Here is a 15,144-nt window from a genome sequence, read left to right as displayed (position 1 = left end):
AGATCTAAGTGGGGGTGAGACCTATGACATTATTCTTTTTTCAGTAAGAGTCCAAAAAGACTGAATATCTTGGAAAATATAGAAGATACACTGGGACTGAAGTTCAAATTAGTCCAACCTGGGAAAACCCACTGGCTTTCTCATGAGCAATCCTTGGCTGTTGTCTTAAAATTACTCCAGCCGTTATTACTGGCTTTGGAAAGTATCTACCAAGATGGGATGGATCTAAGTAGTGAGGCTGGTGGATTACTTTTGCTACTACGTTCAGAGATTATTGCCATTCTCTCTCGTAAGTCTACTGTTGAAACCACTTGGGTCATTAAACAATGCCATCCAGGCATCTGCTACAACAGTAGTAGATCTTTGATCCAAATATCAGAGGGGTAGCTGTGTTTGCTGCTTTTACAGATCCAGACTAAGAGTCCTGTGGCACCTTATAGACCAATAGAAGTATTGGAACATGAGCTTTCGTGGGTGAATAGCCACTTCATCGGGTATGCATCTGACAAAGTGGGTATTCACCCATGCAAGCTCATGCTCCAATACTTCTGTTAGTCTATAAGGTGCCACAGGACTCCTTGCTGCTTTTTTTGATCCAAATGTAGCTTCGATTGCTGGACAATCAGAGAAAAAGTATTGGAAGAAGGAAAGACTTCAGTCAGAAGTTGACTAATGAAGGCATTTATATTGAATCCTTAAGTGAAGAGGACAAGAAGTGTTTGTTAAGACAACTGAAAAAAGTACAGACTTGATTCTTAAAAATCTATAAAATCGACTTTTAGATTCTACTCAACCTCCACGCAGCTTTTACAGATCCCTGTCCTATAAAACACCGACAGCTGAGTGGAGTGAGGCACTACCAGCAATGGGGCTGCCATGTGCTCAGGACAGAATAGAGAATTTGAACACAGAGTGGAATATGATACGATGAATGAATGAATGATTTGACTTCGACTTCTTTTTTATCATCACTAGTGGCTCAATTCAATCTTTGTGCTATGTTCCCTGAAATGAAAAAAGTAGGAATTCACCTCTTGCTACTCCCAGTCACAACAGCCACAGCTGAGCGTTCTTTTTCATCATTGAATAGAATTCTGTGTTCTGAAAGAAGTCGCCTTCTGCCTGATCATGTGAGTGAACTAGTGAGCATATCAGTTGACGGAATGGAAGTACTGGACACATGAGAAGCCACCAAACATGAACATGTTGCATTCAAGAAGTTCATTAACAGAGTTGTGCAAAATTATAACAAGAAACAAAGAAGGATGTAGATATAGTGCTTCATAGAAGCTTTGAGGAGCCAACTTTAATGTGTGATTTCAAAACATGAGTTAAATCTAATAAAATGGTCATGAAACAGTTTTCAGTTTTTACTATGGTGCCATACAGCCCACCTTCACGGTCTCACGCCTCATCGTCCCTGACTCCCCCCACGTAAATTCAAACACCCCTCCCCAATTTCAATTGCTGGCAAAACCCCTGGTTACACAGGTGCCCTGAACCTCCCCCCACATCACCTGCAACCCCCCCCCCCTTGCAGGATGGCCTGTATCCCCCACCTTAGGGTACAAAGTTGCCCTGGAACACCTCAAATGCATGACCCCCCACCCCATGATGCTCCGAACCTTCCCCCCAAATGCCCATTACCCCAGGTACAAGGGAGCCTTGACTCCCCCCCATACCCTTCAACCCCCCCGCCCCACGTACAAGCTGCCCTGCACCCCCGCATGCTCTGCACGCATCCCCGCCGCCACAGCGCCCCCATCCCCCCGGCGCCCTGCACCCCCCAACCACACTCCGCCCCTGAGCCGCGCAGGTGCAGCAAAGGTCGGGGCTCTGAAAACGCCGTGCGGGCGGCCCCGAGACACACACAATTAACCCATCATTTCCATGGGCTTCCCTCCCCCGGCAGCCGGAGAAGGGGGCTCGGGCGGGCGGGACTAGCGCCTACCTGGGCAGGGCCAGCGACGCCTCGTAGCGGCCGAAGGCGCCCAGCGGGCTGGGGGTGAAGATCACCCCGCCCAGGTCGAACAGCACCAGCCGCCGCGCCATGACCGCCGCTCTGGGGAGCCGCGGCCCCTCCGCGGGGGGTCTAGAGCGCCGCGGGCCCCGCCCCTCGCCAAGCCCCGCCCCATCGCCCGGCCACGCCCAGCAGCACCGCCTGGCCACGCCCCCTCCCGGGCCACGCCCCTTCTGGCGCTCCAGCCCGGCCCCGAGAGCCCGGCTCCTCTGGGTCCTAGAGCCGGTATCATACCCACTGGTCTCAGGACCTGGGACCCTGCCTGGTGGGTGGTTTGGGGCAGTGACATCACAGCAGTATAAGCCCTGGCAGGGGGCGGGGCTCCTTAGCAGGGCACGTGCCTGGGGGCAAACGGGGCAGAGGCGTGTACGGGGCGCTGGGGCTTGCTGGGCTGGAAGGCCTGTTGGTGGGAAGGGCTGGGGTTAAGCTGCCCAGCGCAGGCAGAACGTAGGAACGGCCCCACCGGGTCACACCAGGGTCCATCTAGCCCAGTGTCCTGTCTGCCGGCAGTGGCCAGTGCCAGGTGCCCGAGAGAGCATGAACAGAACCTGCAATGGCCAAGTGATCCATCCCCTCTTGTCCACTGCCAGCTTCTGGCAGCCAGAGGTTTGGGGACACCCAGAGCAGGCGGTTGCATCCTTGATCATCTTGTAGTAAATAATGTTTTTCTGTTTGTTTCAGCCAATCCCATGTTCTCAGTTAAGTAGCCCCCTAGGAAAAGAAGCTGTGAGCTGACAGTGCCTGTTGCCCACCAATACATAATCTTGTAAGTGTAATAATTGTTCAGGTTACAGGCCTCTAGTTGCCCCTCCATCGGGCTGTGCCGGCCTCGGGCGGGGCCATACACCGTCACGGGGGAGATAAGAATGAGTCCCACGGGGATGCAGGATACGATAGCCCCTCCCCACCAGGGAGTCCCATGAGGTGACCCCCCCCATCCACATGGGTAGTGACTCCTCCAGGACACCAGGGTCCCCCACACTGCCCCCCATCCACAGGGCCACAGTCACCACCCAGGACACTGGTGTCCCCCACACACAGCACCCCTCCATTCACAAGTCAATGAGCCCCCCAAGACACTGAGATCCCCTCTACACAGCCCTCTCCATCCACAAGGGCAGCAGCTACCCCACCCCCAGACACCGGGATCCCCACACAGCACTCCCCTATCTATAAAGACAGGGACTCCCCGCAGGACAGCAGGGTCCCCACCCACAGCACCCATCCATCCACAGGGCCACAACGCCACCCCAGGACACCAGATAAAACAGCACAGAGCTCCAATCACAGGGGCAGTGACTCCCCCTAGGATGCCAGGGTCCCCACACAGCCCCCCATCCACAGGGACAGAGATCCCCCCTCCCCCCAGGATACACACAACCCCAGTTCCACACTCCACTCCACGCCAAGCCGCTGTTTCAGTAATCGAGAGACTCCGACTGGACTCTTTAGGATCAATGAACAGGGCAGCCAGGAGACCTGGGCTCTAGTCCCATCTCTGCCCTGCTTCTCTTGGGCAAGTCCCACCCTCTCCCTTGCTTCATCTTCTTCTGCTGTAAAGCGGGATTATGTTGTTCCCCTGCCTTTGTGAAGTGCTTCGAGGTTTGGGGAAGAAACGCCCTGAGTCAGCGCTAAGTCCTGTTATTAGAACAGGCTGGAATCCGGAATTCCTGTGCCTCGGGAAATTCAGAAAGTAAACATGAAACTCATGGGCACAAAATTGTGAAACTTCCCATCAAAAGGGAGAACTGGGGAGTGGGCGGGTGGGTGTGAAACGTTCACTTCAAAAAATGGAAATGAGATGCCATTGTGACCTCTTCTAAATGAAATTGCCAAGGCTCCCCGAGCTGCCCAAATTGCCGGCCGCCTGCCGGGTGGGCTACCCAGAAGCCTGGCAGCCCTGAGTGCTCCAGCAGCAGCAGGAAGGCCAGAAATCCTGAGAGCTCTGACTTCAGGCTCCGCAGTCGGTGGCAAGGCAGAGGAGCTAGGAGGAAACCAGGCTGGCTTCCCTTGGAAACCTTCCAGCTAGCTCCATTTATTATTGTGCATCGGGGGAGTTAGCGAAGGAGAGGACATGCCAGATCGATGCAGCCCAGGATACTGCCCTCCAACAATACGGCTGATCTTAGACTAAGGGGCTCTGTGCCTAGGGGCCAGATTCCCAGTTGGAGTAAATTGACATCAATTGAAATCAATGCAGCCAGGCTGATTTACACCAGCTGAGGATCTAGCCTGTAGTGAATTGGAGCTAATACCTGCAGAGCCATTGGATTGTGTAGAAAGCACTGGGGTGCTGGGTTTTCATTTCCGTGGCGACGGGCAGCTGCCTTTTAGAGCCGTTGTAGCTGGCGTGCAGCTCCCCAGCGGCAGTCCAGACGTGAGGAAACAAGACATGGGGCATGGTGCCCCAGGCTATCCTGGGCGCTGCTTTTCCAAGTCTTGCTCCCCCAGCTATTCCCCTGCCTGGGCCATTTCCACACGCAATGCTGGACCTGGCCAGCAGCTCAGGACCATTCAGGGGAGCTCCCCAGCGCCTCTTCCCTGTCAGAAAGCCGGGTTCACTCACACTGGCGGAAGAGAGACCATTTATCCTTTTCCGTAGAGAAATGGACACAAATCAGATATTAGGAATGGCAATATACAAAAACCTGTAGGAGAACACTTCAACCTCCCTGGCCACACAATAGCAGATCTTAAGGTGGCCATCCTGCAGCAAAAAAACTTCAGGATCAGACTTCAAAGAATCATAGAATCATAGAATCTCAGGGTTGGAAGGGACCTCAGGAGGTATCTAGTCCAACCCCCTGCTCAAAGCAGGACCAAACCCAACTAAATCATCCCAGCCAGGGCTTTGTCAAGCCTGACCTTAAAAACCTCTAAGGAAGGAGATTCCACTACCTCCCTAGGTAACCCATTCCAGTTCTTCACCACCCTACTAGTGAAAAAGTTTTTCCTAATATCCAACCTAAACCTCCCCCTCTGCAACTTGAGACCATTACTCCTTGTTCTGTCATCTTCTACCACTGAGAACAGTCTAGATCCATCCTCTTTGGAACCCCCTCTCAGGTAGTTGAAAGCAGCTATCAAATCCCCCCTCATTCTTCTCTTCTGCAGACTAAACAATCCCAGTTCCCTCAGCCTCTCCTCATAAGTCATGTGCTCCAGCCCCCTAATCATTTTTGTTGCCCTCCGCTGGACTCTCTCCAATTTATCCACATCCTTCTTGTAGTGTGGGGCCCAAAACTGGACACAGTACTCCAAATGAGGCCTCACCAGTGCTGAGTAGAGGGGAATGATCACATCCCTTGATCTGCTGGAAATGCCCCTACTTATACAACCCAAAATGCCATTAGCCTTCTTGGCAACAAGGGCACACTGTTGACTCATATTCAGCTTTTCGTCCACCGTAACCCCTAGGTCCTTTTCTGCAGAACTGCTACCCAGCCATTCGGTCCCTAGTCTGTAGCAATGCATGGGATTCTTCCGTCCTAAGTGCAGGACTCTGCACTTGTCCTTGTTGAACCTCATCATATTTCTTTTGGCCCAATCCTCTAATTTGTCTAGGGCCCTCTGTATCCTATCCCTACCCTCCAGCGTATCAACCATTCCTCCCAGTTTAGTGTCATCTGCAAACTTGCTAAGGGTGCAGTCCACACCATCCTCCAGATCGTTAATGAAGATATTGAACAAAACCAGCCCCAGCACCGACCCTTGGGGCACTCCACTTGATACCGGCTGCCAACTAGACATGGAACCATTGATCACTACCCGTTGAGCCAGACCATCTAGCCAGTTTTCTATCCACCTTACCGTCCATTCATCCAGCCCAGACTTCTTTAACTTGCTGGCAAGAATACTGTGGGAGACTGTATCAAAAGCTTTGCTAAAATCCAGAAATAGTACATCCACTGCTTTCCCCTCATCCACAGAGCCGGTTATCTCGTCATAGAAGGCAATTAGGTTAGTCAGGCATGACTTGCCCTTGGTGAATCTATGCTGACTGTTCCTGATCACTTTCCCCTCCTTTAAGTGGTTCAGGATTGATTCCTTGAGGACCTGTTCCATGATTTTTCCAGGGACTGAGGTGAGACTGACTGGCCTGTAGTTCCCTGCATCTTCCTTCTTCAAAGAGAAACTGCTGAGCTTCAGTTCATCTGCAAATTTGACACCATCAGCTCAGGATTAAACAAAGACTGTGAATGGCTTGCCAACTACAGAACCAGTTTCTCCTCCCTTGGTTTTCACACTTCAACTGTGCTAGAACAGGGCCTCATCCTCCCTGATTGAATTAACCGCGTTATCTCTAGCTTGCTTCTTGCTTGCATATATAAACCTGACCCTGGAAATTTCCACCACTTGCATCCGAAGAAGTGGGTATTCACCCACGAAAGCTCATGCTCCAAAACGTCTGTTAGTCTATAAGGTGCCACAGGATTCTTTGCTGCTTTTACAGATCCAGACTAACACGGCTACCTCTCTGATACTTTTCAACAGCATGAAATTCACTTTAAAAATTACGCTGAGCCTCTTATCCCTTGGATGTTAAACTATCAGGTTGCTTCAAGCTTGAAAAAGAGACGACTAAAGAGGGATATGATAGAGGTCTATAAAATCGACTGGTGTGGAGAAAGGGAATAAGGAAGTGTTATCTACTCCTTCTCATAACACAAGAACTAGGGGTCACCCAATGAAATGAATAGGCAGCAGGTTGAAAACAAACAAAAGGCAGTATTTATTCACACAACACAACACACAGTCAACCTATGGAACCCTTTGCCAGAGAATGTTGTGAAGGCCAAGACCATAACAGGGTTCAAAAAGGAACTAGATAAGTTCATGGAGGACAGGTCCATCAATGGCTATTAGCCAGGATGGGCAGGAATGGTGTCCCTAGCCTCTGTTTGCCAGAAGCTGGGAATGGGCGACAGGGGATGGATCACTTGATGATTCCCTGTTCTGTTCATTCTCTCTGAAGCCCCTAGCATTGACCACTGTTGGAAGACAGTTTACTGGGCTAGATGGACCTTTGGTTTGACCCAGTCTGGCTGTTCTTATGTTCACCGTGCACAGATCAGCTATGCCTTCCCTTCCCAGCTCTCTCAATAAATCCTCCCCCAGTGACATCCCATTCAACCCCAAATTCCATACCTACCCAGTCCAACCCTGACCTACACTCTGCACAGCTCAGACCGAAGAGCTTTGGTGGAAGAGGAGCAAGTTGAATTCCTGCAGCCCACTCCCAGCTTGTCGGCTGCTTATTATCAGCCCAGATTCCTGCAGCTCTAACTCCAGGACACAGCCCAAGATTGGAGCTGCCAGAGCTCAACACGCTGCCAGCCATACTGTGCAGAAGCTGGAGTCCCCAGACAAGCCGATCCTGACTGGCCACCAGGAAAAGTTCGTCTGCCTTATTGGGAGTGGTGAGCATTGTCTGCTTAGCGCGTGCGTTCTGTGTTGGTAATTGTTAGTAAATAGAAGTTAAGGATATTACTGGGTAAGGCTCTTTCATTGGTAAAAGGCCCCGCAAATCTAGGAACTGGGTACGGGTGGGTAATTAAATTAACCAGGTTACACCCTGAGCCCTAGGAACTGGGTAATGGTAAGTTCCCTTCATAGAATATCAGGGTTGGAAGGGACTTCAGGAGGTATCTAGTATAATCATAGAATCATAGAATTCAAGATCAGAAGGGACCATTATGATCATCTAGTCTGACCTCCTGCAAGATGCAGGCCACATAAGCCGATCCACCCACTCCTGAACTAATTCACTCCCTTGACTCTGCTGTTGAATGCTCCAAATCATGATTTAAAGACTTCAAGTAGCAGATAATCCACCAGCAAGCGACCCCTGCCCCATGCTTCGGAGGAAGGCGAAAAACCTCCAGGGCCACTGCCAATCTACCCTGGAGGAAAATTCCTTCCCGACCCCAAATATGGCGATCAGCTGAACCCCGAGCATGTGGGCAAGACTCTCCAGCCAGACCCTCTGGAAAAGGCTAACAATATCCCAACATTGACCCTTTGTACTAATTACCAGTGTGGCACGTTATTGACCTATTGACTAAATCACGTTATCCTATCAAACCATACCTTCCATAAACTTATCCAGCTTAATCTTAAAGTCATGGAGGTCCTTCGCCCCCACTGTTTCCCTCGGTAGGCTGTTCCAGAATTGCACTCCTCTGATGGTTAGAAACCTTCGTCTAATTTCAAGCCTAAATTTCCTGACTGACAATTTATATCCGTTTGTCCTCGTGTCCACATTAGCACTGAGCTGAAATAATTCCTCTCCTTCCCTGGTATTTATCCCTCTGATATATTTAAAGAGTGCAATCATATCTCCTCTTATCCTTCTTTTGGTTAAGGAAAACAAACCGAGCTCCTCAAGTCTCCTTTCATACGACAGGCTTTCCATTCCTCGGATCATTCTAGTGGCCCTTCTTTGTACCCGTTCCAGTTTGAATTCATCCTTCTTAAACATGGGAGACCAAAACTGCACACAATACTCCAAATGAGGTCTCACCAACGCCTTATATAACGGGACTAGCACCTCCTTATCTCTACTAGAAATACCTCGCCTAATGCATCCCAAGACCGCATTAGCTTTTTTAACGGCCACATCACATTGCCTACTCATAGTCATCCTACGATCAACCAGGACTCCTAGGTCCTTCTCCTCCTCCGTTACTTCCAACTGGTGCATCCCCAGCTTATAACTGAGAGAGAGAACACGTGGGTGCAGCCAGAGGAGCACAGGGATGCAATGAGGCAATGCTGGCCAGGCTGCTAAGCAGGGGCGCAGGTTTCGTATATATTTTTTTATTACTAAACGGAACAGTGGGGCCAAATTTGAAGCCACTGTGCCCCTTTAAATGCGAGTGCCCCATTTCAGAGCCCTGGCACAAGCTGTGCTTTCCTTCCTTCGGCCTCCCCGCTCATGTCTGCGTCAAGTTATTTTTCATCCAGTCTTGAAAGAGCCAAGGTAGCTCAGGGTGTAGGGAGGGGGTAGCTGGGAGCTGTGTGCAGGAAGGGGGGCAGCTCAGGGTGTAGGGAGGGGGTAGCTGGGAGCTGTGTGCAGGAAGGGGGCAGCTCGGTGTAGGGAGGGGGTAGCTGGGAGCTGTGTGCAGGAAGGGGGGCAGCTCAGGGTGTAGGGAGGGGGTAGCTGGGAGCTGTGTGCAGGAAGGGGGGCAGCTCAGGGTGTAGGGAGGGGTAGCTGGGAGCTGTGTGCAGGAAGGGGGCAGCTCAGAGTGTAGGGAGGGGTAGCTGGGAGCTGTGTGCAGGAAGGGGGGCAGCTCAGGGTGTAGGGAGGGGGTAGCTGGGAGCTGTGTGCAGGAAGGGGGGCAGCTCAGGGTGTAGGGAGGGGGTAGCTGGGAGCTGTGTGCAGGAAGGGGGGCAGCTCAGGGTGTAGGGAGGGGGTAGCTGGGAGCTGTGTGCAGGAAGGGGGCAGCTCAGGTGTAGGGAGGGGTAGCTGGGAGCTGTGTGCGGGAAGGGGGCAGCTCAGAGTGTAGGGAGGGGTAGCTGGGAGCTGTGTGCAGGAAGGGGGCAGCTCAGGGTGTAGGGAGGGGTAGCTGGGAGCTGTGTGCGGGAAGGGGGCAGCTCAGGTGTAGGGAGGGGGTAGCTGGGAGCTGTGTGCAGGAAGGGGGCAGCTCAGGGTGCAGGGAGGGGTAGCTGGGAGCTGTGTGCGGGAAGGGGGCAGCTCAGGGTGTAGGGAGGGTAGCTGGGAGCTGTGTGCGGGAAGGGGGCAGCTCAGGGTGTAGGGAGGGGTAGCTGGGAGCTGTGTGCGGGAAGGGGGCAGCTCAGGGTGCAGGGAGGGTAGCTGAGAGCTGTGTGCAGGAAGGGGGCAGCTCAGGTGTAGGGAGGGGTAGCTGGGAGCTGTGTGCAGGAAGGGGGGCAGCTCAGGGTGTAGGGAGGGGGTAGCTGGGAGCTGTGTGCGGGAAGGGGGGCAGCTCAGGGTGTAGGGAGGGGGTAGCTGGGAGCTGTGTGCGGGAAGGGGGGCAGCTCAGGGTGTAGGGAGGGGGTAGCTGGGAGCTGTGTGCGGGAAGGGGGGCAGCTCAGGGTGCAGGGAGGGAGTAGCTAGGGGCTGTGCAGGCCGGGGTAGCTCAGGGTGCAGGGAGCGGGGGTAGTTATGGGCTCTGTACAGGGAGGAGATAGCTAGGGGCCGGAGAACCAGGCCCTTTAAACCGCTGCTGGAGCCCCAGGTGGCGCAGGCCAGGCAGCGCGGATGGGCTGGCTGGGGGACGCTGACCCCCCGCCCCGCCCCTTCTGCCTGAGGCCCCACCATTTCCAGGGGCCAGAGCCGGCCCCGTACTGGTAAGTTCTCTGTGTTACCTTGTGACCCCTGTAATGCAGAATCAAGTCAAGCCAATGGGTGCAGGATCTAGCCTGTAAATGGACATGGTGCCCGCAGTTTAATCAGTTTCCAAAGGACCAGATCCTGCAGTCGTTAGCAGCCATCCCTCAGGCAGAACGTCCTGTGACTGTCTTGCACATCTGAGAACAGAGAACAAGGAGCTGTCCAAGCTTCTATTTGTTATGTCTTCCATCCACATGTCTGATCCTTAGCTCCATGAAATGGGCCAGATCCAGTTGGAGAATTGGTCTGCATTCAACAAGATGAAATTCAATAAAGAGAAGTGAACTATTTTGCACTTAGGAAGGAAAAGTCAAATGCACAATTACAAAACAAGGAGTAACTGGCTAGCCGGTCATACTGCTGCAAAGGATCTGGGGGTTATAGTGGGTCACAAACTGAATAAGAGTCAACAATGTGATGCAGTTGCGAAAAAGACTAAGCTCCTTGTGGGGTGTATTAACAATTGTTGTATGTGAGGCGAGGGATGTAATTGTCACGCTCTGCTCAGCCCTGGTGAGGCCTCGGCGGGAATACAGTATCCGAATCTGGGCACCGCACTATAGGAAAGATGGACAAACTGGGGAGAGGCCAGAGGAGAGCAACAAAGATGATCAACAGTTTAGAAAACCTGATCTATAGGGAAAAAACGGGGCCTGTTTAGTCTTGAGAAAAGAAGCCTGAGGGGGGATCTGAGAGTCTTCAGCTATGTTAAGCTCTGTTATAATATAAAGATCACTTGTTCTCCACAGCCACTGAAAGTAGGGTGATAATTAATGGCTTAATCTGCAGCAAGGGAGATTTACGTTCGATCTTAGGAAACACTTTCTAACTCTAAGGGTAGCTAAGCTCTGGAACAGGCTTCCAAGGGACGTTGTGGAATCTTCATCACTGGAAGGTTTTAAAACCAGGTTGGACAGACCAGGCTGGACAGACAGCTGTCAGGGCTGAGCTGGGTTTACTTGGGCCTGCCTCAGTGCAGGGGGCTGGACTAGTTGACTCCGCAAGGTCCCTTCCAGCCCAACATTTCTACAGTTTCTGTCCCCAGCTAGTATAAATCAGGACAGTGCCAATGATTTGGGATGCAATTAAGCAAAGGACAATAGAGGCTGAATAGCAGGAAAACTCCCTCAAAGAGAGACAGTAGGCTGTGGAATCAATAATCCCGCAAACCAAAGGGTGGAAGTTTGCAACATGGAAAGCCAGATTGCAAAAAGCCCTGGGGAATACGCTGTAAGGAACAATTCTCTTGTCAGGGGAGCTGAACTGGACTTGATTAATAGACTTCTTCCATTTCTATTTCCTGTGATGTGAATGGAATCCAGGTACATGTGCCTCTGTGACACATCAAAACCACCTCTCTGAGCCTATAATGCCCATCCATGGGAAATGCTGCACTTAAAACATTAACTGGAACTGGTTGAAAAACTCTGATGGAACATTTTCCATCAGGAAAAAGCCGACTCCACAAAATCGAACCATTTCATGGAAACAGATCGATTTCATCTCCATTTTGGATGAAAAACAATCGCGACATTTCATTTTGCTGAGGCGGAAGCGTTTTGTTGCCACGTTATCATTTGGACCAGGATATTATATGCCCAAACAAAGCGCATCGAACTCATGGAAATGGTTTGCTAAAGGTAGTTTTGAAATTCTTCAGCAATTTAATTTCTTGAGAAATTTCAACTTTCCCTTCTGATCCAGGGTGAAGGGAATGTCAAAATGTGGGAATTTCCCACTGTAACCCCTCTGCCAGGCTGAACTGATAGCAGCAAGGGCCGGGTTCAATACATAGGGGTCCCTTCCCCACAATGTAATGCAAACCAGCTCGAGACCCCACCCAGTGACCTGGGAAAATCTTACACACACACCCCTGGGCGCCTCAAGGAGGCAATACTTCCCCTCTCGCAAGCACAGACTCTTGGTGTAACAGAAAAGGTTTAATTACATGAGATAAACAACAAGCATTAAATTGGGAAAATACCTCAACTAGAGTTCACAGGTCAAACTGTGAGCAAAGACCCACCCCAGCAAATTGGGCTGTGTTCTTCTCTCTGGGCCCTTGAGTCCAGCAACCCCCAAATCACCCACAGTCCCAGAAGTCCCACAATCCAAAAGTCTCTGTCCCGGGTCAGTGCAGCCCCAGAGTTCAAGAGTCTCTCTGCAGAGGTCCCCCTCCCCAGCCTCGGTAGAAAGGGGCACCTTACTTACGTGGTTCGGGGCCAACTGCCCTGCCTCTTCGTGGGGTTCTGCTTCCACTAGTCGTCCCCGCAAACAGCTCAGCTCCACTGGCTCTGTGGGCTGCTCTGCTCTGCCAGCTGCTCTGGTCCACCAGCTGTCCTGTGATCTGTTCTGGCCGTCCTCGCGAGCTGCTTAGCTCCACTCCACTCTGCCAGCTGCTCTGCTCCACAGTATTGCTTCAGGCTCCCCCACTCATTAGCACAGTACTCAGTGCTCTCAGCTCAGCAAGTCCAGCTCTTCAGTGATTTCAGCTCTTAGTGATTCCAGCTCATAGTAGGGGAGCCCCAGTGCCAGTGAATTCCGCTCAGTAACCTGTATCTAGATTCTTAAGGGAATCAAAAATTAACTCTGACATGCCACAGTAGAGAGAGGCACAGGTGGAACTGGTGCTTCTGGCTCACACAAGGCGCTTATAGCACCAAGTACAGATATCTGTCCCCAGCCTCTCTCCTCTCAATGGGTTTTGGAACCCATGTCCCTTGTCTAGGAAGTGCTATTTAGTTGATAATGAAACCCTCTATCATAAGACAGTTTTGTAGTTCCTCATTTACTTAATCAGGGTGACAACATTTCGTTCCTCCTGCCAAAATAACAACGAAATTGGGGGTCCCTCAGCTGTGAAAATAACCATCCCATGCTGCTTTGCGGTATGCTAAGTGGGGTGGGAGTGCCAATGCAAATAACTGAAATGCCAATGCAAACACTTGAAACTTCTTTCCGCACTCCCCATAATTTACCAGCAGATGTCAGGGTGGGGCTCATCCTGACTCTGCTTACACCACCAAATGGAAATGACAACTTTCCACCAGCCCTGATATTGACCATTTTGGAAGCAAATTGCCTTGTTCCCTGCACACACAAAAATAAACCTTGACTCCCCTCTTCCAGGAGCCTCCCAGACATTCCCCCGGGGTTGTAGTCTGAGCTCGGCTACGCTGGTGCAAAATTAGACTAACCCATGGAAATCAGTGGGGTTACTCCAGATTTACACCAGTGTAATCCAGACCAGGGTCCAGCCCATTGCTTTGAAAAGTGGAACCTTTAGATTCATCTGAGCTTGTGGGAAGAAGGCAGGCAGCTTAACTAGGACGGATTTGCGTGAGGCCAGTCCCTGACAGGGGCCAGACCTCTCCATCAGAACCTCGCGCACTTCTCAGGGGTTCCTGTCCAAGTGACTTTCCCTGCACACCGAAACGAGCACTGTCTCTTTGCCGTATTATCCAGCGTGACAGTTCTCTTGTGCACTACCAGCAGCTCTTTCTATTCCATTGCCCTCTGGCACGGAGATGACAGCAAAATCTCTGTGTGAATGGTGCTTTTGGTGCAACACAGAAATAAATACTGTCACTCCAGTATTTTATCCACCCTGCAGGAGAGGGTGGATAAAATACTGGAGGATTCAGCCCTTGGCATTGATACAGCAGGGTGGACGGAAGATTGACTTCTACCCTCACCACATGGACACTCCTTGTGCAAAAGAGGATTAGGAGTCGTAGGGGTCAAGCAACTGTCCCTGTGGTCCCAGCACGATGCTGAGCCAAAGAGGGCTAGTGAGATCCTTGACCGTATAAATGGGAATGCGAGTAGGTGAGCTGAACCTCTGCGTACGGCACTGGTGAGACCACTACTGGAATTTTACCCGCCGCGTTTTAAAAAGGGCGTTGAAACGTTGGAGAAAGCATGGGAAAGAGCCACGGAAATGATTCAAGGGCTGGAGAAAATCTGTTTCCCTTTTCAAAAAATAGATTGAGAAGGGACTTGATTACAGTGTACAAGAGCCTTCCTGGGAAAAATACTGGATCCATAAACAGCACCTTAGTCTAGCAGCGAAAGGCAGAACAAGGGTGGATGGCTGGAAGCTGAAGGCAGAAACATTCCAGTTAGAAAGAAGCCACTATTGTTTAGCAGTGAGGGCGATTCACCACGAGAACAAACTACCATGGGCCGTGGGGTCTTCGCCATCTCTTGGTGCCATCAACTCCAGACAGGCTGCCTTTCTGGAAGAGATGTTTTAGCCAAACACAAGTACCACCATAGTCCAATTAATGGGTAGTGCTGTGTGTCCAGTTACATTCAGCTGTCGCACGGCTGGTATACGGAGCTGGTAAGCAGCGTTTCTCAGCTGAAAGGAGACGTTTTCCTGGTCCAAATCTCACCCATTCCACACACCTTCCACCCTCCAGAACCTGGCCATTAAGCCCGGCCAATCCCTCCCAGTAAATTTTATTTCCCTGTTCCAGTGCCAAGGGGGTATGGGTTCTATGCGCTGCAGGGGCGGCGGTTCCTGCGGCCACCCCTCCCATCAGGGGCGGCTCCAGGCCCAGCACGCCAAGCGCGTGCTTGGGGCGGCATGCCGCGGGGGGTGCTATGCCGGCTGCAGGGAGGGCGGCAGGCGGTTCCGGTGGACCTCCCGCAGGCGTGCCTGCGGAAGGTCCACCAAAGCCGCGGGTCCAGGGGACCCTCCGCAGGCACACCCGCGGGATGTCCACCGGAGCTGCCTGCTGCCCTCCCGGCGGCCGGGATAGCGCCC

General features: G+C 51.7%; 1 protein-coding gene across 2 annotated transcripts in view; it reads right to left on the bottom strand.

Moving 5' to 3' along the window:
• LOC120402424 (bifunctional epoxide hydrolase 2-like) overlaps window positions 1-2,101 on the bottom strand; it is a 93,276-nt gene extending 91,175 nt beyond the window's left edge. For both annotated transcript variants that reach the window (XM_039533051.1, XM_039533050.1), the window contains exon 1: window positions 1,952-2,101. In XM_039533051.1, coding sequence (XP_039388985.1) covers window positions 1,952-2,052 — 101 coding nt within the window. In that variant the 5' untranslated portion in view covers window positions 2,053-2,101. The remainder of the gene's footprint in view (window positions 1-1,951) is intronic.
• Window positions 2,102-15,144: the final 13,043 nt, after the last annotated feature.

Source organism: Mauremys reevesii, linkage group 3 (assembly GCF_016161935.1).
Source record: "Mauremys reevesii isolate NIE-2019 linkage group 3, ASM1616193v1, whole genome shotgun sequence".
NCBI lineage: Eukaryota > Metazoa > Chordata > Testudines > Geoemydidae > Mauremys > Mauremys reevesii.
Note: the sequence above shows the minus strand (reverse complement) of the source record. Positions and strands in the feature narration are given on the sequence as shown.